Raw genomic sequence first — 23,662 nt, 5'->3', positions numbered from 1 at the left:
TCAATAATCTCCCATGCATTGCCAAGCTCCCAGCAGCACCTCTCCATAGCAGTCCCCAGCTCCATGAAAATGCCCCTGACGATTCATCTACTAAAACCAGTCTAGATAGCTACTGACCCGTAGCTGTCAGGGCTGGGTGCTTCCAGACAGCAATGGCCACATGCATCTCCATGCTGCAGGGAACTCTTGTGTTGGCATTCTGCCGCTGCAGCTCTAGGGCGAGCGCTGCACAGATCTCTAGTGAAGGAGCCTTTCTACAGCGTGATGTTCTATCCCATCCTCCTCTATCACTGTGGCATCACCATGTCTGTCCCACAACCCCTCTAAAGCCATCCACTGGTGGGAAAGCCAATTCATGTGGAACAGCCAGTTTGAACGAATGCCTGTCAGAATCACAGTGCTCAGCAGTGTTTCCTGCATGCTGTCTGGCAGCAGTTGGAAAATGGTGCTGTCTTGCAAAAAAAACGGATGAATTATGGATCATCAGGAGAGGAACCAGGGACGTTTGTAAGTTTGATCTCAAGTATCAGAATTCCAGTAGGTTCTGGTAGGCATCCCACAATGCACCATGAAAAAAATCCCAGAATGCAGAGAGCCCTGCTATGGAACATGGTACCATGGGATAACTACCCAAAAGGCTGTGCACTTATTTTGAAAAAGTGAAGAACTGTGTGGATGCAATGAGTCACTAGCGAAGTAGTTTAAGCCAACATAAACAAAGCAGTGTGGACACACACTTTCACTATATTTACACCTGTATAGTTATAGCAGAAAAATGTATACCAGTAAAACTTTCCCATGGACAGACTTCAGGGATCTGACCATCCAGTTCCAGGTAAGCCATGTGGATTCCCTTTCTAGCTCAGTGACTGTGATTACATCTGTCCTTACCACTAGTTCATACAAATAGCAAATTAACTTTAAAATGGAATCTCTTATTATTGTCCCTTGTGTTCCATATGCTGTTGATCAGGTACTCTTATATTCCAGTGAAGTAATTTCTATTATTTATACTGGCCTGAGTGTGAAGAGACTTTTTTGATATATTGTGCTAAGTGTTTGTATCTAAAAATGAAATAAGCTAATGGAACTACAATGTAGTTAATGAACCTGGTTTCTAAATGTAATTGGATTAATTCACAACTATGTAGAATTTAGTCACTGCATTCTATTTAGTCACAAGCACAGTAACAAATCTCTGACAAACTCTCAAAATCTGGGAAACTCAGAGGGAAGTCTCTCCTAGTTTATCTTCTCTGTCTTGTTATTGTACAAGTCTTAAAAATGAAATCCTCCCCACCTCCGCCGCGCTGGGGCGGGGGGGCTGTGCTGCCGCCCCTTCCCCTCTTGGCAGAGCCCACCCTGGCTTAGGGAGCCTCCTCCTCCTCATCCCTGGGGGGAGCGAGCGAGCCAGGCTGGAGATGGGGGAGGGCGGTGCAGAGCCCAGAGCCAGCTGGCGGCCACAGCCAAAACCTGGCTCCGGACTTAGAGCCCAGTGCTGGCTGCATGGAAAGGCGCAGCTTTTGCAAAATGTGTTCAGGGGGAGCGGGCACTCCCTCTGCTCCCCCACTAGCTACGCTACTGCTCCTCCTCCTCCTCATCCCTGGGGAGCCAGGCAACCAGCTGACGCTGCCTGCAGCCCAGGAGCCAGCGAGCAGGGCTGGGGACGCAGGGGGGCGGTGCGGATCCCAGAGCCAGCCGGCAGCTGCGCACAAAACCCGGCCCCGGACTTCAAGTCCGGAGCCCAGTGCTGGCTGCCTGGAAAGGCGCAGCTTTTGGAAAATGTGCTAAGGGGGGAGCGGCTGCGCCCCCTGCTCCCCCCCAGTTACGCTACTGATGGAAGCCCCAAAATGGTGAGTAAGCACAGGGTCAAGGGGGACTGATTGTTTCATGGCTGTACTGTCCTCTGGGTTTCTGTGCCTTGGGGAGAGCCAACAGCTGCAGGGCACCCCTATACTGAACACTGTCCCAACATTTTCCACAGGAGTTCATCCTGGAAGATATCTCACTGCTGAGGGTGACCTGGGAAGCCAGGGAGGATCTTCTACTACAATGCAGCTTCTACCCTGGCCCATATGCAGCTTGCCTGTGTGCAGCAATGGCCCCCCCTTCTCTCACGGCACAGTGGTGTGGACATGTCAGCTGACTGGGACAAGAACCACAGTGGCTCTCCCAAGAAACCTATGCAAGCGCATTGCCCAAGTTCTGGCAGAGACCTTTGAAGAGATCACAGAGGCCGATTACTGCGATGTGAGAGAGCACATCAATGTCCTATTCCGCATCTAGGCATGCATGCAGCCCTAACCTTCCTTGCGCCAAGAGCCCGCACCGAATAACTTCCTTCCCAAAATAAAAGCCACTTACCAGGAATCTCCACTGGTGTTTGTCCTTCCCCAAGCACCCGCTGCTGCAACTGGCTACCTTCCTCCTGGCTTGAGAACAGCTCCTGGCTGCATGCACCTAGGGATTCCGGGGTTTCTTCCTCCTCCTCAGCACCCTTGCTCTCGCTTTCTTCCTCCTCCTCCTGCCTTGTTGAACTGGGCTCTGAAGTGTCCACGCTGGTACTCGGAGTGGAGGTGGGGTCGCCCCCCAGTATTGTGTTCAGCTCTTTGTAGAAATGGCAGGTCGCAGGGGCAGCACCGGAGTGGTGGTTTGCCTTGCGGTAGGCATTCTACAGATCCTTCACTTTAACCCCACACTGCAGTTCGTCCCGGTCATGGCCCCTTTCATCATGTCCCTTGATATCTGCTCAAAGGTATCATAATTTCTATGGCTGGAGCGCAGCTGGGACTGGACAGCTTCCTCCCCCCAAACACTGATGAGGTCCAGCACCTCGCCATTGCCAGGTGGTGATCCACTGGGGATCACCTGGCATGTGGAGGCATGGTCACCTGGAAAGATGTGATGAGAGCACTCCACGCCTGGCTGAGCAAACAGGAAGGTATTTTTTTAAATTCCCAGAGAATTTAAAGGGCGGGTCTGATGGTTGGTCACCTGAGGGCAGGGCAGTAGAGTTGAACTGATGACCAGAGTGGCTAGAACATTTGGTGTTATTTTCACTAGGTGGTCAATTACACAATCATGGCCGTGTGACAGGGTGCTGCTAGCAGCTACAAACTGAGCCCTTTGGAAGCCAGCACCCTGGTCACTGAGAACACCCAGGGCACCGGGTGAAGTTAGAGGAGGAGGGACTGAGTAGTTTGGGTTTGGAAGGGCAAAGGGGATCACCTGCACCTGTAGGGAGCCTGATGATGTCACTAGCTCAGTGCTGAGAAGAAAGCAGCAGTATAAAAGGCTGAATCAGGGGGCAGGAAGGGGGCTCCTTGTAACTGCTGCTATGTTGTGATGCACCATAAAAGGTAATAAAGACATTTGGTGGAGGGTCCCTGGCAGACTGCCTGCTGCTTAATTCACACAGAGGTCTACCAGCCAGGGGTTGCAGGAACTGATGCGGGAGCCTATTCATAGTTAAAAATGTGTTGTCACAATTTACAGCATGAAATGGCATGAAGAGATTGCAGGCAATGTTCATTTTTAATTTTCTATGTCTTGTCAGATAGTACATTGGAAAATAGGTTAATATGCAACATGGTTTTCACTAACGCAATAAGATTGGATAAAAACCACAGTAATTCCCTATTTCTCACAGAATTATGTGTAAAGGAACACAGGTAATTTTTCCCTAAAATTTCCTTCAGAAATATCTATTTTTAGATTAAAATTTCCCTGTTAAAAACTAGGAAAAACAGATAGCTTCAGCAGCCCATGCCACCTACACACCAGCAGACTGGATTAAAAACACTCTCAAATTATCTTTTACCTTGATTATTTGAAAATAAATACAAATGAATCCATCAAATTTAGGGCACGCTGCCATGAATGGCATATTGTGAATAAATCTTCAAAACTGAATTATGACATTGAAAATGTTCATAATGCATCATGCTTAAAACAAAAAGTAGTCCTAGTAATGCCATGTGATGTGCCTCTTGTGACGTTGTGCAGTCTATATGGTTTTATAAAAACATGATAATAAGTGAATATAATGTAACTGGGATATGCTTCATGCAAAAGGTCTCTTGTAAGGTATCATTACAAAGCTTATAATATACTGAGTGTGATCATCCTATTTGTATAAACGTACCACTCTAAAACTAGAAATATAAAATATAACGCTGAGGGCCTATTGTAATTATGCAAAGTGTGGGCCATTAATGGTGGTTTGGAATCTTGATGACTCCCATTAACAAGGACCATTGTCTGCAAATGGCTCTGTTTTACCTGTGAGTCTTCCTGTATATGTGTGTGCTGGCAAGTGGGTAATTAAGTCTTGCAGTGACATGTGATCATCTCACCTGAACTGGAATCCATCTTTAACCTGGTGCTTTTCCAGTGAGTGGGGGTGGAAACCCAGAGGGACAAAGGGTTCCCGCCTTATGCAAAAGATATATAAAGGGGTGGAAAGAACAGAGAGGAGAGGAGCCATCATGAAGAATCCCCTAGTTATCACCTGAGCTGGAACAAGAGCTGTACCAGGGGAAAGAACTGTGCCCAGGCTTGGAAGGTGTCCAGTCTGAGAAAAAAATTACTGAAGCATCTCTGAGGGTGAGATTGTCTGTATTCAGTTTGATTAGACATAGATTTGCGCATTTTATTTTATTTTGCTTGGTGACTTACTTTGTTCTGTCTGTTACTACTTGGAACCACTTAAATCCTACTTTCTGTATTTAATAAAATCACTTTTTACTTATTATTTAACTCAGAGTATGTATTAATACCTGGGAGAGCAAACAACTGTGCATATCTCTCTATCTATCAATTTATGAGTTTGCCCTGCATAAGCTTTATGAAGGGTAAAACGGATTTATTTGGGTTTAGACCCCATTGGGAGCTGGGCATCTGAGTGCTAAAGACAAGCACACTTCTGTGAGTAGTTTTCAGGTAAACTTGCAGCTTTGGGGCAAGTTATTCAGACCCTGGGTCTGTGTTGGAGCAGACGGGAGTGTCTGGCTCAGCAAGACCGTGTGCTGGAGTCCTGAGCTGGCAGGGAAAACAGGAGCAGGGGTAGTCTTGGTACATTGGGTGGCAGCTCCCAAGGGGGTTTCTGTGATCCAACCCGTCACACCTCCCCTCATACTCTGCTCAGCAAGCTCTGCAAGAAATGAGGTTCAATCGCTAATTTCAAGAAATTAGACCAATCAGTCACTATTTTTACAGAGCATTCCAGTAGGTGTTGGACAGAACCCAGAGGAATTGTAATAAATTTCCTGGAGCAACTTTCTTGTCAGGTGACGTTTAGAGTAAAAAGAAAATAATCACCCTTTTGACTGATTTGTGGCCGAGAAGAAAGGTTTCCCGATAAAGCTTCACCAGATTTCATGTCATTAACTCATTTGTATTGAAGACGCTGGCACTTAATTTATGATGATTCAGTAAAGGAATACAACCTCTTCTCTATTTCTTTACCAAACTACATTTGTTGTGTCCTTATAACCAAGAACATGAAGAGCCTGGCAGTACATTGAAATCAACAGTGAACACTGACAGTACATTGCCTGCAAATAATATTTCTAAAGAAAAATAAAACTAAAAAATGGAGAGTGTAGAAGAGATTTCTATATATAGGAAGAAAGCATTTGAGGTTGGGTACTTTTGTTCATTGATGTGAGAAAAAGAAAGGAAGGATCATATCTTGATTACTGATTATATGTAGCTACAAATTGAACTTCTGTCAACATTAATTCATGTGATTTTTAAAATAATATTAATTAACTCACACAAGATTATATAAGCAATGTATTTAAGTTAATTCTATCATTTTTTCACCTATTAATTTTCAAAGATGTAGTGCAGGAGGTGGATGTATGTGTCCTGCCTTCCAGAGAGAACCAGTCAACACAATAAAGGGAGGGGGAGAGAGAGAGACAGAGAGCAGCTGCATATGTGTGTACTTGTGATGTTTATGACACATGTACATTGTAACTGAACACCCCAATCTGACAATTTAATAGTTTATTTTGTTAAGATAAATATTTTAAAATTCCACAGTTGAAATACAAATGACATTATTTAGAGAAGTTAAACTTCAATATAGATTTGAGGGAGGAATCAAAAAATAAATGTAAAGAATTCCATTTCCAAAAATATGTTTAGGTGCTTGTTTTTGAAATACTGTTGAAATGTAAATTAAAATATTCTAATTCACAAAATATAATTGTAACAAGGTGTAAATACAAACTAATCTTTTTTCTTTCATATTTTACATTGAGATTTCATAGGGATAGAAAATTCTGACAGGAGTGAATGACCCTGATCCAACACCATCTGCTACCCTTGGGGCAGAGGACGGGGAAAGGTGAGGGCTGGGGGTTGCCAGGTGTCCGGTTTTCAACTGGAACCTCCAGTTGAAAAGGGAAACTGGCAGCGTCTGGTCAGCACAAAAAATCCAGTTGCTAGCAGTAACTGGCCTCCATCACTGTGTGTGTGTGGTGGGGGGCAGGAAGCGCAGCAGCGCTGGGAGGGGAGAGTCTGTGCCGTGGATGTCACTGTCAGAGGCAGAGATTCCCTCTGGCCTGAGCTGGGACCGGGCAGATTATCAGGGGAGCCACGTTTGTACCCCCAGCTTTGTGACCAGGATAGAAATAAGGACGAAGAGTCCCAGAGAAAGTGTTAGTGAAAGTGAAGAGATGGGACCTGTCAGTCACATTGTAAAATGAGACCTTGCCTGCCTCATAGTCCAGGAAAATCCCCACCCGGCTGGGCTGGATGCTCACGGAGATGGGAGGAGAGGTGGAGGTGCCAGCCTTGTATTCCCCACCCCTCAGCCACATGACCCAGCATCCATTCCCAGGTGTGGGTGTGACCTTCCTGCTCATAGATTCCCTACAAACCCCCAGAGTCCATCTAGTCTTGTCTCCTACCTCCACCTCCCAGTAATGCCTCCCACCCGTGAACTGCTCAGCGCCCAGGACACAGGGAAAAGGATCAAATCTCTCAGGGTTGTTGGGCAGATCCTGTTGTGTGTCTCCATATCTCACACATTTTCGATCCTCCGACAGGACTAGCCAGGGATTTGCCGTGTCTAGATCCAGAGTCATGTCCACTGGGGAGAGAGTCACAGAATCAGTGCCGGGGGCAGGGGCTAGTCACTGGGATCAAAGGGAAATTAACCTGCATCCACGTTAATCGCTGTGCTGGGGGGTGTTTCCCTTTAAGGGGACTCAGGGCCCTGTCTGCCCATGAGAGTGAACTTGAGGGGAACGACAAGAGGAAGGTGTGTGGGGGGATGACAAGTCAGTGAGGGTGGGGGAGGGGAGGGTAACAACGTGACAGGAAGGCACCAGGCTCATGCTGGGAGAGGAAAGGGGAGGGGCAGAGATGAGTGAGCAGAGGGGCAGGCACAAGAGCAATGGGGGGCAAGGGAAGGAGCAGGCACCAGCGGGGGGGAGGGCAGGTTTTGGGATGAGGGGAAGGGTGGGCACCAAGAAGAAGGGGGCAGACACCAGGGGGCACAGGGAAGCAAAGGAAGGGGCAGGCATCCAGGGAAAAAGGGGTGTAAGGGAATGGGGGGAAGCTCCAAGGGGCAGGGGAAATGAGGAGAGGGGTGGACTCCAGAGGGGAAGATGGGAGTCAAGGAGAGGGTCAGGTGCTGGGGTGGGGAGATGAGGAGTGGGGCAGGCACAAGGGGGACAAAGGGAGGCAGGAACCGGGGGAGAGGAGGTAGCTAGGGCAGGGGCAGTCACTGGAGGCCAGAGCAGAGTGAGGAGACGAGCAGGTGTCAAGGGGACAGAGTGGCTGGTGCCAAGGAGCTTAGGGGGAAGAGGGGGGCAGGCCCAGTGGGTAGAGGGTTGGTGAGGAGAGGGGCTGATGCCTAGGGGAAAAGAGGGGAGGGGTGGGCACCAGGGGACAAAGGAGGGCAGGAGAAGGGGGGAGCACTGGGGCACAGAGGGGGGCAGAGGGAAGGGGGTTGCAACAGCAGACAGAAGGGATGAATGGAGGGGCAGGCACCAGGGAGGCAGAGGGGGTGAAAAAGGAGGGGTTGGCACCAGGGGTCTAGAGGGGAGCAAGGGAAGGGGCAGGCATTAGGTGGGCAAATGAGGGGATGGGGGAAGGAGCAGGTGAACAGGGGACAAAGGTGGTGAGGGGTGGGGCAGGCACCAGAGGGGAATGGAGGGAGTGAGCGGAGGGGAGGGCACCAAGAGGGAGATGGTGTGAAGGAGCAGACCCCAGGAGGGTTGCAGGGGGTCAAGCAGAAGGGCAGATGCAAGGAGGGCAGGGGGGCAGATTGGGGGGTGAGGGAACAGGTGAGCACAAGGGGGGCAGAGAGAGGAGTGTGGAAAAGGGCAGGTCTAGAAGGACAGAGGGGTGTGAAGGGAGGTGCAGGCACCAGGGGTGGGAACCCGAGGGGAGGAGCAGGTCCCAGAGGGTAGAAGGAGTGAGGGAAGGAGCAGGCACCAGAGCACAGGGGGTAGGAAGGAGCTTGTGCCAGGGAGCAAGTGGCGGGGAGGGGGTCAGTATGGGAGAAGGAAGAGGCAGGCACTGGGGGGCAAAGTGAGGGAGAGGTGGACAATGGGGGGACAGTGGTGGGGTGTCAGATGGGGCAGGCATCCGGGCCAACAAGGGGCAAAGGGAGGGGAAGGCATGAGGGAGTAGAGGGGACAAGGGAAGGGGTGGGTGCCAAAGCGGCAGGGGGTGGAGCAGGTTCCAGGGGGACAAAAGAGGAGGGAAAGGAAGGATCAGGCAAAAGGAGGGAAAGAGGGGAGGGCAGAAGTGGGTGCTGGGGCAGAGGGGAGGGGAGCCAGTGAGGCATAGGGGGGTGGGCAGCAGGCAGGAAGGGGGCAAAGGGAGGGGCAGGTGCCAGGGAGATTGAGGGGGATTGAGCAGGGGGCAGACAAAAGGAGGGCAGGGCGGAGGGGCTGGCACCAGGGGGGCAGAGGGAGGGGTGAGTAGATGGGAGGACTCCAGAGGGGCAGAGGGGATCAGAATGACGCTAGAAGAAAGGTGGGCACAGGTTGGGATGAGGGTGAGGAGAAGGACGGGAGCCAGCAGAGCAGAGGAGGATGAGGGGTGGGGTGGGCATCTGGGGTGAGGGCAGTGGCAGGCACAGGGGTGCTGATGGGGGCAACACTAGGGTGGGAGACATGGGATCAGAGGGGGAAAAGGGAGAGGTGGATGCCAGGCGGTCAGGCCTGCCAACGGGGAGGTAAGGGGGGCAATTGCCCTGGGGGCTGGGCAATGTAAAAGGGCCCAGGGGCCCCCGGACAGCAGTGCAGCACGGCTAAGGCAGGCTTCCTGCCCACCCTCACTGCACACCACTCCCGGAAGTGACCGGTGGCCCCTGGGGGCGGGTCTCCATGGGCTGCCCCTGCCCTGAGAGCCGACTCTGCAGCTCCAATTGGCTGGTGCTGCACTGCATATAAGCATATTTTCATAAACATGAGTGTGACTATAATGTAACTGCAATATGCGCTATGCAAAAGGTCTTTGTAAGATATCATTACAAAGCTTATAATCTACTGAGTGTGTTCATCCTATTTATATATATGTATCATTCTTGTATCTGAAACTTGAAATATGAAGTATAACTCTGCATAGTTACAATAGGACTTCAAAGTGTGGGCCATTAATGGTGGCTTAGAATCTTGATGGCTCCCATTGACTGGGACAATTGGTTGTAAATGGTTTATTTATTTGTAAGCCTTCCTGTATACGTCGGTGCCAGCCAGTGAGTAATGAAGTCTCACAGGACATGTGACCATGTCACCTGGTATTGGAATCCATATTAAACCTGATGCTTTTCCATTTAGAAGGGGGGGGAACCCAGAGAGAGACACAGGATTCCCTCCTTGTTCCAAAGCTATAAAAGGGGGTGGACCAGAACAAAGGGGGCTGCCAGTCATGAAAAATCCCCGAGTTACTACCTGAGCTGGAACAAGGTCTGTACCAGGGGAAAGGATTGGGCCCAGACTAGGAAGGAGTCTAGTCTGTGAAAGAAGCTTATTGGAACATCTCTGAGGGTGAGATTTACCTGTATTCAGTTTCTTAAATGTATTAGGCTTAGACTTGCATGTTTTGTTTTATTTTGCTTGGTAACTTACTTTGTTCTGTCTGTTATTACTTGAAACCACTTAAATCCTACCTTTTATACTTAATAAAATCACTTTTGTTTATTAATTAACCCAGAGTAAGTGATTAATACCTGGGGGAGCAAACAGCTGTGCATATCTCTCTATCAGTGTTATAGAGGGCAGACAATTTATGAGTTTTACTCTGTATAAAGCTTATACAGGGTAAACATATTTACTTGGGGTTTGGATCCCATTGGGGAGCTGGGCATCTGGGTGCTGGAGACAGAAGTACCTACTGAGTGGTTTTCAGTTAAAGCCTGCAGCTTTGGGGACATGGTTCAGACCAGGGTCTGTGTTGCAGCAGGCTTGTGTGTCTGGCTCAGCAAGGCAGGGTTCTGGAGTCCCAAGCTGACAGGGAAAACAGGCTCAGAGGTAGTTTCAACACATCAGGTGACAGTCCCAAGGGGATCTCTGTGACCGAACCCATCACAGCGGCCCACGCACCTAGGAGCCACTGCCAGAGGGGTGTGCCAGCCAGTTTTGGAAGCCATCGATGGTAAACGCTGATCCCCTGAGCCCCTCCTGCACCAACCCCCTGCCCTAGCCTAGAGCCCGCACCCTGAACCCTCCCCACACCCAAACTCCCTCCGAGATCCTGTACCTGTCCCGCACCCAAACTCCCTCCCAGAGTCCAACCCTCCCCACACCCAAACTCCCTCCCAGAGTCTGTACCCCACACCTCCCCCAGCACCCCAACCCCTTGCCCCAGCCTGATGAAAGTGGGTGAGGGAGAGCAAGCAATGGAGGGAGGGGGGATGGAGTGAGCGGGGGCAGGGCCTTGGAGAAGGGTTGGGACAGGAGCGTGGCCTCAGGGGAGGGGCAGGGCACAGGTCTTTGGGTTTGCACAATTAGACAGATGGGCACGTGGAAGCCTTGGTTGTGCCAGAACAGCACGGCCAGCAGTGCAGCCGGCAGCTCGCTGGGCACCAGCCAGTGCAGGCACATCACCGCCCTAATGTCAGGCGGATGGCGTCCACGCGGGCACAGCTTGTGCGTGCGGGGGGCACACTGACTGTCCTGCCCCGGGGCCCAGAATTGCTGTTGGAAGCCTGCAGGCAGTAGAATGGGGTGAAGCGATGGGTGGGTGCCAGGGTGCAGAGTGTGTTTGGGGGGAGAGGGGCAGGTGCCAGGAGGGCAGGGGGACAAAGGGGGGCAGTTCTAGAAGGGTTGAGGTGGGTGGAGGGCAGGGGTATGTGCCTGGGAGACGAAGCGGGGAGACAGGGGCAGGGGCCAAGGGGAGCAGAAAGGGGTTGAAAGGAGGGGTGGGGTGAGGAGGGGGGGAGGATAGATGCAGGGGCCAGGTTGGCACAGGGGTTGAGGGAAAAGTAAGGGAGGGGCAGATGCCAGGGGGGTAGAGAGAGATGAAGGTGGCAGACCCCAGAGAATCTCTGTTGCTTTGGGGCTGTGTGGCACTGGTTTGTTGCTAAGAGCAGGTTGGTGCCATCCCCACATACACTGGGGGTGCAGCTCTGCCTCACGGGGCACAGCTGGGACTCTCCATGCTAGGGCATGGGCAGGGTGTGTGGGCTCGCTGGAAGGGGGCAGGGTAGTGGGGGGATGGGAGTTGAGGGGTCCTGCGGGGAACAGGGGCCATTGTTAATGAGGCAGGGGCAGTGGGGAGGGAGGGGCATTTCCTCACTTGCTGCCCCCTTCATCTAGGAGAAGCTGCACCAGGGGCCAGTCCCAGCGCACACCCACACAGCACATCTGCACTAAGGGTTTGCATTGGGGCACCAACATGCCAGAGACACTGCTGTGCCAGGGGTCATAACCCCTCCCTTCACTGGGATTATGGATCAATAATTACAGGGTCACAGGACCAGGGGAGCTGGAGTCTGGGGCTTTCAGGTGGGGTCCGATCCACTGGGCTGCAGAGTCTTTCTCACTCCCACGCTCTGGCCCAGTGCCCATGGCAGTGTTTAGACACAGGGGGCATCTCCAGCAGGAGAGATTGAGGGAGCCCCACATCAGACTCCTGGAGCCCAGTGGTTCCAGCCCTCACCTGAGTGGAGGAGACCCACATTCCAATTCCTGCCCCACATCACCCGGGGAGATCGAACTTGGGGCTCCCAGCTGAGGGCCCAGCCACTGGGCTAAAGGCTAGAAGAGAAGTGGTGGCACCTTCTTCTGTTCATTCAAACCATTCAGCAAACTCAACATGGATTTGCAAATAGTTTGTTTGCTGTTTTATTTCAGGTTGACTCAAACTATTTGCACCCAAATTTCACCCAGCTCCACTGTAAACCTGTCTGAGTAACTTAGGAGCCCAAATCCCAGTGACTTGCAGTGAGTGACTGTCAACATCCCCAGAAACGCAGTTATGTGCAGGCCAGACTCAGGATATCAGCTATGAAACACTCCACAGCTGCTATTTAATTTGCCCTGGGTAGAAAAATTCCCCCTGGGCCCCTGATCTCACCCCCACAAATCAGGCTGAAAATGGAGTCTTGGCTCCAGCCTGGACTCTCTGCTCAGAGCGATTTGTCCCATGGGCTCTGCCAGCAGCACAGCAGCACAGACCCCAGGCATCTCCCAGAGCAGATAATGGTCACAGAGACCATCTCAGAGCCCCAGGGGTTCAGGTGTCTCCATCTAATGACTGCGCCAGCCACCCTCCTTGCTCTCATTAACCAGCCCTGGATCAGACACGCTGGGAACTTTCACACCCAGCCGCTGGAGACACTTTGGGGAAAAGTGATGGGTGCTGAGCACCCACCGGTAACCCTGCCAATCAGCTCCTCCCCCTCCCCCCAGCACCTCCGCCCACCAGCGGCCCTGATGATCAGTGCCTCCCCTCCCTCCCGCCATGATCAGCTGTTCAGTGGCCTGCAGGAGGCACTGGGGTGAGGGGGAGGAGCAACGGCAGGGCAAGCTCGGTGGAGGGGGCGGAACAGGGCAGGAAGAGGTGGGGTGGGGATGGAGAGGGGTGGAAAGAGGCAGGGTGGGGGCGGGGCCTTGGAGGAAGGCATGGAGTGGGAGTGGGGCCTGGGGAAGTGTGTGGGTCAAGCACCCCCTGGCACATTAGAAAGTTGGTGCCTCTGGCCCCTGGGATCAGGATCTGGGATGGAACTCTCCCCAGGAGTGACAGAAGCTCCCTAAGAGTAGAGGGGCCACCGGTACCCGAACCGTGGCCCTGCCCACCCATGCCACCCCTTCCCCCTAAGGCCCCCACCCCATGCCACCCTTTCTACCCAAGCTCCTGTCCCCGCACCACCCCTTCTCCCCGTGCTGCCTCTTCCCCCCAAGACCCACCCCCCTGGTTGCTTCTCTCTTAATCCTAACCCTTATGGCTGGTAAAAAGTGGGAGGCAAAGCCCTCCCACTTTTAAAAGTGATGGGGCCATGGCCCCCTGTCACCCCCTCTTCTGGTGTGGAGAGAGGGACCCTTGGGGGCAGTGTCAGTGAGCTCAGTGCTGGGGGTACGAGTGGGGTTTACACCCTGGCTCCTGGAGCTCTGTGTATCGAGTGTAAGAGGATGTCACAGCGGCCGTGTGAGCCCCCCACTGTCGTGCCAACATGGCTCAGCCCTGACACCTGCTGGAGCCTCTCCCTGGGGAGGAACCATCCCTGCGGCATTCAGTTCTTGGCCTCCCTGAGGAGGTGGCCTGTGAGTCTGCCATTAATGTGAATTATGATGTGAGCTCCTGTCTACTGGGAACCGGACTCTGAGTCTGGGCTGAGATCGGTGACTGGGGAGTGAAAGGCCCCGGCTCCCATCACTGTCCCCCTGAGTCAGCTGGTTCCCCTTCCCCCCGCAGTGTGATACCAGCCATGCTCATACTTGGTGATACGCCCAGTGCCCCAGCGGGCAGGACAAGGGCCCATCCAAGGAGCAATGGGTGCAATCTGCAGCAAGGGAGACTGAGGCTGGAGATGAGGAAACACTTTCTAACTCTCAGGGCAGTGAAACTCTGGACTCAGCTCCAAGGGAGGTTGTGGGATCCGCATCACTGGAAGTTTGTAAGAACAGGACCCCTGTCCTGTCAGGGATGGTCTAGGCCCCGCCCCAGCGTGGGGGGCTGAACTAGGTGAAATCTCGATGTCCCTTCCTGCCATGAGTCTAGGTTACAGCTGTTCTGGGGCTGGGTCCTGGGGGCTCTAAGCGTGGTGTGGGGCACGTGGGGGGGTTAACACAGTTAGTGACCATGGCAGCTCACTGTCCCTGCCAGGGGCCTGGGCTGGCACATGTCTGGCTGCATGTACCTGGCTCAGCTGGGTGTTACTGTGCTGTGTGGACAGGACCTAGGACTGGCACCTGTCCAGGTTTTCCCAGGATCACCCCTTTGTTCAGGTCGCTGTCCTGGGAAATCTGTGAGTCTGCTCAGGACATGACAAGCCCCAGGTGTGTCAGTGGCTGTAGCGGGGGAGCTGCAGGGTGGCGGTGCCTGCACAGAGGGAGCTCTGGCTCCAGAGAGTCTGGGAGCCGTGGGGATGGGGCAGCTTAGGAGCAGTGAGTGAAATGGGGAGCTTGGGGCCAGTAGGGCCCATTTACACCACACAAGTACCGCATGTGGGGGTCACTGCCGGGATGGGGGGGAGTGGAGTAGATCTGGCACCATGTCCTGCTTGGCGAGGTTGGTTCCCAGCTCAGCCCCAGGAACAGGAGCCCACAGGGGCTAGTGCCCTCTCCCAGGGGTGGGATATGGACACAGTGCCCGGGTGTGGGATGGGGCGACAGTGCCCGGGGTGAGGGGACAGGTAGTGTATGTGGAGCAGGCAGATGTCCTGGATTTTTTTGCACCTCAGCGGTGGCAACCCTAACAGGACCTCCAGCGGTGCTTGTGTAACTGCCCTGGGTGTCCCTCCCACCAGCTCTATGCGGTAGGATACCCCGGAGTGCATGGACCCTTTGACCAGTGGTGTTGAATGTGTGTGCATGGCCCCTGGGCTCTCTGATTCCTGCTGGAACTGCCCAGACTGTCCCAGCATGCACCAGTGCACACACACAGTCGGACAGCATGCTGGGTACAAACACACACACACACACACAGCTCAGCCACGGCTGTGAGGCAGAAAAGCTGCTGTGTGGGCTGGGCACAGTTTGTTGTAAGTGGTTCAGGGGAGTGTCACAAGCTGGTTATAAAAAGATGTCTGCCCTTGCAGTGGGGACAGGGACTTCCTCACCCCAAATCCATGGGGACAATGAACAGCTCTTGTCTGGTCCTGTTACGTTAGAAGGAAATTGTGGTTAAAGCTTGGTCTAAGCATGGTGATGCTAAGCTCTCTCTCCAGCTCTCTCTCCTCCCAACAGCAGCATCACCATGCTCAGACCAAGCTTTAACCACAATTTCCTTCTATTTAATTTATGGACAGCTAAGAATGTGCATCCTGCAGAGCCCAGGTACCCCCTGCAAAGGTGACACCAGGGGGCAGCATTTCCTCACCAATCAGCCCTTTCCCAAAGGGGCCATGTCCCTGCTCTGCAATCAACCTGGGGTGTCGCCTGCCCCTTTCCACCCACCCCCAGTGACATTGCTGTTTCCAGCCTATTGCTTTTGATATGAAAGTACTGGTGCACTGGGGAAGTGAGGAGAGAGCTCTCAGGGGCAGGTGGGATGCTGACGTGAATAAAATGTCAGTTTTATGTACAGTACCTGCATATAGCTGGGCTCTTCTCAATCCTGAAAGCAAACACAGAGAGAGATGAGAACTCCCCTGAGCACAGACACGGTGACCAGGACACAGTGTATAACATGGATTATATTAAGGGTGTGTTGTGGGGGGCAGGAAATGGAACTTACCAAGCCCCAATTCAGTGAAGAGTTTCCCTAGAAAACAATAAATGAATAGATCTGAAACCATGCTTATAAAAAGGGATGGGAGTCAAAAACCTAAAAGAAGCTTAACTCTTTAGACAAAAGATGCACCTAGGCATTCACAACAGTTCCAGACACTTGCACAGCCCATAACAAGCAGTCCTGAAGGAGTGTTAAGAATGAAACTGCTGAGCTGCTAGCAAAAATATGCATCTAATTAAAATCAGCAACTGACCCAGAGGAAAAGAGGGTAGGAAATGTTGCACCTATATTTTTAAAAAAGCGCAAGAGTGATAAGGAGAATTACAGCCCAGTTAACTTAAGTTCAGATCCCGGTAAACTGGTTGAAATAATAATTAAAAATAGAATCCAAAAGCATTTAGATGAACACATAGCACCAACTCCATGGGTGCTCCTGGGCTGGAGCACCCATGGAAAAAAAATAGTGGGTGCTGAGCATCAGCAGCCAACCCCCCTGCACCCCAGTGCTTCGGACCCACCAGCTAATCAGTGCCTCCTCCTCCCTCCCAGCCCCTCTCGCCTGCCGCAGATCAGCTGTTTTGTGGCGTGCAGGAGGCACTGAGGGGACTGCTGGAGGAGCAAGGGCCGGGTGCACTCAGGGGAGGGGGTGGAACGGGATGGCAAGAGGCAGGGCAGGGCCTTGGGAGAAGGGATGGAGGGTGGGGCCTGGGGCAGAACCGGGGGATTGAGCATCCCCCAGCACATTAGAAAGTCGATGCCTCTTCTGGTCACTATCTCCAACAGGATAGAGCAGAAATTGAGGGGTGGGGTTCAGAAAAGGGAGAATGTGTTAATGAATAGTATGGAAAGATTTCAGTGTGGGGAGAGATGTTATTATTAGGACTGTTCAAAGAGGACATAGCAGAGGACATGGCAGAAGTGCACATACTAATGAATAGCACGGAGATGGTAAATCGATTATCGGATGGTCCTATTCACCCTCTCTCAACATTTCCCCCCCAGTTTTTTAAGTTGCTGCCTTTCAATTTCACTGAAATACTTCTCCAAGAAATACACAGTGAATCTTCACCATCAGGTATCACTCAGACCAAGAGCTGAGTAGCATTATACATATCTAGGGAGAGTGAGGACAGTCACAGTATGTTAGAACTGCAAAATTATTGGGGATATAAAACCTTCTGTTTCAGGGCATAAGCTGACCCTGAGCTGCCTAGAGCTAGGAAGAAAGGTCCCATCTGGGCACGGTATTCCATGATTGTCTTATTGGGGTTTCTGGAACCTTTCTCTGAAGCAACTGGTGCTGTGGGAGACAGAATCTTTGCCAGATCACAGCAGATCAGACTAGGGAAGAAGCTACTGTGGGATTCTGTTTACTGAATGTACAGGTCAAGAGTTACTATATAAAATCACATTACAGTACCTAGGTAATTATCCCAAATATCAACTCTAAGTTAATGCATTTGTGAAAATCTGCCATGAAATGTTATAAAAATAAATCACAACTTAAATGTCTGAAAGTTTAGAAATTCACAATTATACGTTTAACCCCAGCCCCAACCTTTGTGCACCCAATTTCATCCTGGCTACCACCTTCCTGATGGGGAATGTCCCTGATGGGGAAGTTAGTGATGGGGAAATGTTAAGTTACAATAATATTTCTAACTATATAGTGAATGACAAAATAATACATTCATCTGATCCCTTCTGCCAATGACAAGGAAGCAAATCCCCAGGTTATTTCAGTGGCTGGGGCACTGGTAAACATAGCTAGTATGTGTAGACCAGAAGGGGTTATGGTGGAGCTCTACTTTGCATGCAGTATAAAGCAGACTGTGTTCCATTTGATAAGAGCCCTCAGTAGCTGCTTAAGAAGTATAAGTTATATTCCCTCCTCGCTAACATTAATGAAGAAACATTACCTATTTCTTCACGATGTTCTTCTGCAAATAAATCATAAAGAAGAGGATTTGATTTAACATATTGCACATTTACAGGAGTATTTTCTACTATTATCTATACATACGCAGGCTTACAGATGTTCCCATTAACTGCATTATCAGGTCCTTGTGTAATGTGATTATGCAGTCATTTGCTTAGCAATATTATTTCCACTTTTTAAAAATCACCACATAGTTGTGCTCCATAACTGGTGCTTCTGATTTTTGGGTTTAACCGATAAACACTAATAAAAAAAATCCCTAATAAAAAGAAATACTTCCAAAGAGAACCATCTGTAACAAAACAGCAATGTCTGCCTGAGTCTGCAGAGAGCCTGAAACCTGTGATCTGAGAGATATGAACTGCCCCCTTTATCTCAGGTTGTAGATTCTAAAGCCTTATAGTGACAGCATTCATAGCTATTTCATGGCTGATAATTTGATCAGAACCACTCAGTAGTGTGCTTCTCCCTCACTGTTCGAGGTAGTGACAGAAAGTGGGGTAGAGTGCACTGAGGCAGTTACTTGCCATGAAGGCTGCTGGGTTTAGAATAATGAAATCAAGGGCTTTCCCTCCCAAATTTAAGTCACCTCTGCCTGTGGCCAAAGGGGACAGATGTATCCCCTCCTCAGTCTGAAATGCCACCCAGAGTAGGTCTTCTCTGCAGAGTTAGCCCACATGATCAGCACCTGAGTCTGAGCCCCTGGGTTAACCTAACCTGGGTGAGAGCAGCCCCACTGCAAAGCCCCACCCCGTTACTGTGTCCGCATTGGTGCTGTGCACCCCGTGTGAGTCCCTAGGACTGCTGGAAACATATCCCATGGTTCTCCGTGCTGAGTGAGCTGAGCCACACTGATTCTTTCCCTGTGAATTATGGGAGAACTTCTCTGTGCTTCTGGCTCACTCAGGGGAATCATGGGATGGCACTGGAGGACTGTCAGCATCAGCAACGGCTCCAGGCACCAGTGCTCAAAGCGCGTGCCTGGGGTGGCAAGCCGCGGGGGGCGCCCTGCAAATGACCCATTTACAGAGAATCTTGGTACTTGCTCATCTCTTCACTGTTTGCAAATAGCTACATAAAATGTTTAACATGCCCCATTGGCCCAGACACTGACCTTTCTGTCTCGCCAGGTCAGATCGCAGCATCTCTAGGGGGAGAAAAGGGTGAGAAGTGAGATTTCACCATCATGTTTATGGGCACATCACTATTGTTAACTACAGCACAATCACATTAGGGCAGGGGTTCTCAAACTGGGGGTCAGGACCCCTCAGAGGGTCACAAGGTTATTACCTGGGGGGTCGCGAGCTGTCAGCCTTCACCCCAAGCCCCACTTTGCCTCCAGCATTTATAATGGTGTTAAATATATAAAGAAGTGTTTTTAATTTATTGGGGGGGGGGGTCACACTCAGAGACTTGCTATATGAAAGGGGTCACCAGTACAAAAGTTTGAGAACCACTGCATTAGGGTGAGGAGGGCAGACAGACAACAAATGGACACGCAGACAGATCTGTCCAAGGGCCTTTGCACTCAGCGTCCCCTCTGCCTGGGACTGCATCATGGTAGCAGATAATAGTGGGAACAGGGTGACGTATCCCCTCCAGTGGCCACTTAAAGGTCTGCCCCCAGAAGTCACCCCTGCTACCTGGGCCCCAGTCACACTCCTCTCAGAATGGGGAGAGAATCGAGAGATGCCTTAGAATGGGATTCACAAAAGCCAGCATGTTAGGCAGGGAGCCACCTAAGTTAGCCAATGGGAGATGCTAACCAGAGGGGTCTGTGCTAAGCCCCACCCCCTTTCAGAGTTCAGCACCTAAGTCCAGGCTGCAGGGAGGTGCCTAACCCTGCTAGCGATTCTCAGCTGGAAAACGGGTTCCAAGTCAGGTGCCTGGACTGCTTCTTGTGAGAACAAGTTAAGTGCCTGCCTAACTCCATGCAAAATGGCCAGAGGAAGAGTTGCCACCTGAGTTCTAGCCCAGTGGTTCTAGCCCTCATTTGGGATGTGGGAGACCCAGGTTCAATTTCCCCTCTACCTGCAGGGGACAAAGGATTTGACAGGGGGGTCTCTCCCTCTCAGGAGAATGCTGTAACCAACCCCTGAGCCCTGGGATATTCTGATGTGGGGCTCCTTCAATCTCTCCTGAGAAAGCTGTGCCACTGCATATAAATAATTAAAGAGTCGCTGGGGACTGGCTCCCTGGGTCATAGAAACATAGAATATCAGGGTTGGAAGGGACCTCAGGAGGTCATCTAGTCCAACCCCCTGCTTGAAGCAGGACCAATTCCCAACTAAGTCATCCCAGCCAGGGCTTTGTCAAGCCTGACCTTAAAAACCTCTAAGGAAGGTGATTCCACCACCTCCTAGGTAACCCATTCCAGTGCTTCACCACCCTCCTAGTGAAAAAGTTTTTCCTAACATCCAACCTAAACCTCCCCCACTGCAACTTGAGACCATTAGTCCTTGTTCTGTCATCTGCTACCATTGAGAACAGTCTAGATCCATCCTCTTTGGAACCCCCTTTCAGGTAGTTGAAAGCAGCTATCAAATCCCCCCTCATCTTTGCAGACTAAATAGTCCCAGTTCCCTCAGCCTCTCCTCGTAAGTCATGTGCTCCAGCCCCCTAATCATTTTTGTTGCCCTCCGCTGGACTCTTTCCAATGCCAGGATTGGATTGTTTAGTGAGAGCTATAGGGGTGAATGCACTTGATATTTTCTTCAGGTTGAATTATTTGTTCTCCCTCAGCCTCGCTCCATCTCTCAGTGTCCAAATCTCTCTTCAGAACATTGACTCCCAGTCCCTGTGTCAACCCCTCTCTTTAAAAGGAAGAAAAAACCCCAAAACAGAAAATCACCCTCATTCTCTCTACATTCTGTCCCTTTTTAACTTTACCTTTCATTCTGTGTTGCCTCCAGAAGCAGTAACTGGCCAGGGCAATGAGAATAGCCAGGATCACACCCAGAGCCACCAGCCAGGGATTGACCCTTGGGAAAAACAGCTCTGCAAGAGAAAGCGCCATTGTGACAATGTGGAAACTGTCTGTAATGTTTTTATGATTTTCTACCTATCACCTTGGTATTGCTACCCAGTGGGTGCAGAAGGGTTAAAATGCTGCCCCTGGAACAAAGCAGAAGACAGGAGATGTTTGTCTGGAGTGATCTGAATGGGTTGCTCAGGACTGGCTAGGGCCAGGGTGGGGAGGGATAGCTCAGTGGTTTGAGCATTGGCCTGCTAAACCCAGGATTGTCAGTTCAATCCTTGAGGGGCCATTTAGGGATCTGGGGCAAAGATCTGTCTGGGGGTTGGACTAGATGACCTCCTGAGGTCCCTTCCAACCCTGATATTCTATGATTCTATATCAATGGAAGCCCTGACAGAGACAGGAGACACCTGAAGGACTGGGTGAACATGTGAACTCAGCACAGCTCTGCAGCAGGCCAACGATGGGCAGAGGTGACAGGAGGCAGTGGTAAGAACTGGGCTCACAGAGACACAGGGCTCTCACCTGGAACTAAGAGCAGTCAGCAATCAATCCAGTGGCTACACAGTGCATTTTGTACCTGTCTGTAACCACTCCTACTCCAGCCCCCAGCTACTTCCTGGCTCTGACTCTCCACTGTGCCTTCTGACTGTGACTCTGATTAACCCTGCGCTTAGGCTTCTCACTCCCAGCTCTGACTCTTGGCTTTGATCCCAGGCCCACCCAATCTGGATCTAGCTCTAACTGGTATGCTGAACTCTTGCTCCAACCATTAGGTCAGACCACCCATGACTTGGTTGCTGACATCCTATGAGGCAGGCAGCTGTAGGAACCATCTTGGTGTCCTTTCTTTGTCTCTGATCCTTTGTGCTACAAAGCTTAAGCAGCACCCTGCTGACTCCTGCAACCCATCAGGAAGCACAGTCAATCAGACAGCTTGTATGAGGGCCACCTGCGCTCATTAGATCGCCAAGAGACTGTCTGTGCTGGAGACTGGCCCCTGACATGGGCTGTGTTTTAACCTTGGCCTCTCTATGCTAACCTAAGGGCTTCCTAATACTCCAGCTGACTATTAAAAGGAAAAGACTGCCTGGTATCACTGCAGATTCTTACTTGCTGAAGTCTGTTGGCTCCTGAAGGGAGCAAAGGTCTCTGAAAGGGCATCTACCTCACAGGGGCTTGCTGGGCAGAGCTCACTGTGAGAAGCAGGAGTGCTGGAGCCTGGAGGCTCTGTTGTCTATTCTTGTGGCAAAATCTGAGCCCTTGGTCGTATAAACCCATGACAGTCGGTGGCGGCTGGTGGAATACGGAATGCACCTGCAGTATTTTGCAATGGCAATTCTGCAAACCCTGACAGACTAAATGTGGTCGTATTGTGAGCAAAGATGACTCTCTGTGTCTGACTGGAATAGTCATCAGGGGCTACCTATGGATTTCATGGTGAGCTATGGCCCTCCATGCTTTGCTTCTAAACCAGTGGAAGTCCAAGCCTTAACCTGCTTATGGAATATAACAAAGGTCCCATCCGCACTGCAGATCTGACCTGTGTCGTAGTGCTGCTGGAGACACCCTGACCTGGCCATAGTTGCAACATCATTGGGCCTTACATGGGCAGAAAATACATGGTTACGTTTTTGAAAGGGTAAGATAGGAACTAGTGAAACCAGCATGGTCTCTGAATCCTTGAGCTTGGTCTGAGGGGGAGAGAGGCAGATCCCCCTTCCTACAACAGACCAGTGACATACTTACGGGGAACAAATAGGGAGCCCAGCTGGTTAAATATTAATCTCTCTGTGATGTTGGCAGATGACATGCCTGCTCATGCCAAGGCCCCAGGCCTCACTGAACACTTACAAATGCATAGCTGAAAACCAGTCTTGCTCATCTCTGTGTTAGCATCATCAAAATAAATAATAGAGGTTAAGTTGATAGGGATGTGTTTAGTGTTTTACAAAATACTTGTAGGATGCTGCGTGCATTGTTCTCACTCAGCTATACCCCATGGTATAACGTGATAACAAGCATTTGCATTGTAAACCTCTGTGACTATGTAACTCATCAAAAAGGGAAAAAGCCTTGTTGTGTAATGCAAATAAGGGTCTCTAACAAGATGTTAAATCCTGTTCATTACATGCAAATGAGCCATTGTGTGAGATCAGGGATCAAAGACTTCGTTAAGTGCATTCCTTCCCCACCCCATGAAGAAGGGACCTTCATAGGAAGTGTTGCTGTGAGCTTGGCTCCTGTGAGAAGAAGTATGGACACAAGGAAAAATTCTTCATCTCTGGACAGTTTGGATTCTAAGAGGGCCGAATAACTGAACAAAGAGGTGGTGGTGATCCCCTGAATTATTCTGGGTAGCCCTGAAAGAGTTTTTGGAAATTCACAGATTACTACATCTCCGCTACCTTTTGAAATTATAGACTGTGATTCACCTGTACTTACATTTTTACTTACTTTAACTTCTCAATAACTCTCATGCCTTTTTTCTAGCTGATAAACCTTTAGTAGGTTTACTATAGAATTGGCTGCCATTGTAGTCTTTAGAGTGAGATCTGGGATTCAAATCGATCTGGGTGAGAGACCGGTCTCTTGGGACTGGGTGTAACTTGAATATTTTGTGATTTTTGGTGTAAGTGACCATTTATCTCATAGTCCAGTTGCCTTGGTGGCTAGATTGTCAGAGGGATTTGGGAGCTTAACCCTCTTTTGAAAATCCCAGCCTTTGTTAACTGTAAATTAGATAGGAACGTAACACTAAGGTGAAAATTCCATTGCACCCAGGAATGTCACAGTTAATGTTTTCCAGTTTAATCGTGTGCTCTGACACCACGAGCCTGTAACTCTGTGAATACAAATATTGTCACCTGCAAAGCCTAGGC

General features: G+C 50.6%; 1 protein-coding gene across 11 annotated transcripts in view; it reads right to left on the bottom strand.

Annotated features, from left to right (window-relative positions):
* Positions 1–5,997: 5,997 nt before the first annotated feature.
* The window catches only part of LOC101932673 (butyrophilin subfamily 1 member A1-like), a 52,164-nt gene continuing 34,499 nt past the window's right edge, over positions 5,998–23,662 (bottom strand). For 6 of the 11 annotated variants that reach the window (XM_065562407.1, XM_065562408.1, XM_065562415.1 and 3 more), the window contains 6 exons: positions 20,693–20,800; positions 18,918–18,950; positions 17,784–17,804; positions 15,868–15,894; positions 15,721–15,747; positions 5,998–7,102 (listed from right to left, as the gene is read on the bottom strand). In XM_065562407.1, the coding sequence (XP_065418479.1) occupies positions 6,549–7,102; positions 15,721–15,747; positions 15,868–15,894; positions 17,784–17,804; positions 18,918–18,950; positions 20,693–20,800 (770 nt within the window). In that variant the 3' untranslated portion in view covers positions 5,998–6,548. The remainder of the gene's footprint in view (positions 7,103–15,720; positions 15,748–15,867; positions 15,895–17,783; positions 17,805–18,917; positions 18,951–20,692; positions 20,801–23,662) is intronic. The other 5 variants (XM_065562412.1, XM_065562413.1, XM_065562411.1 and 2 more) reach the window with 3 other exon arrangements.

Source organism: Chrysemys picta, chromosome 12 (assembly GCF_011386835.1).
Source record: "Chrysemys picta bellii isolate R12L10 chromosome 12, ASM1138683v2, whole genome shotgun sequence".
In the NCBI taxonomy this organism is placed as follows: Eukaryota; Metazoa; Chordata; order Testudines; family Emydidae; genus Chrysemys; species Chrysemys picta.
This window is presented reverse-complemented; position numbering and strand designations above follow the sequence as displayed.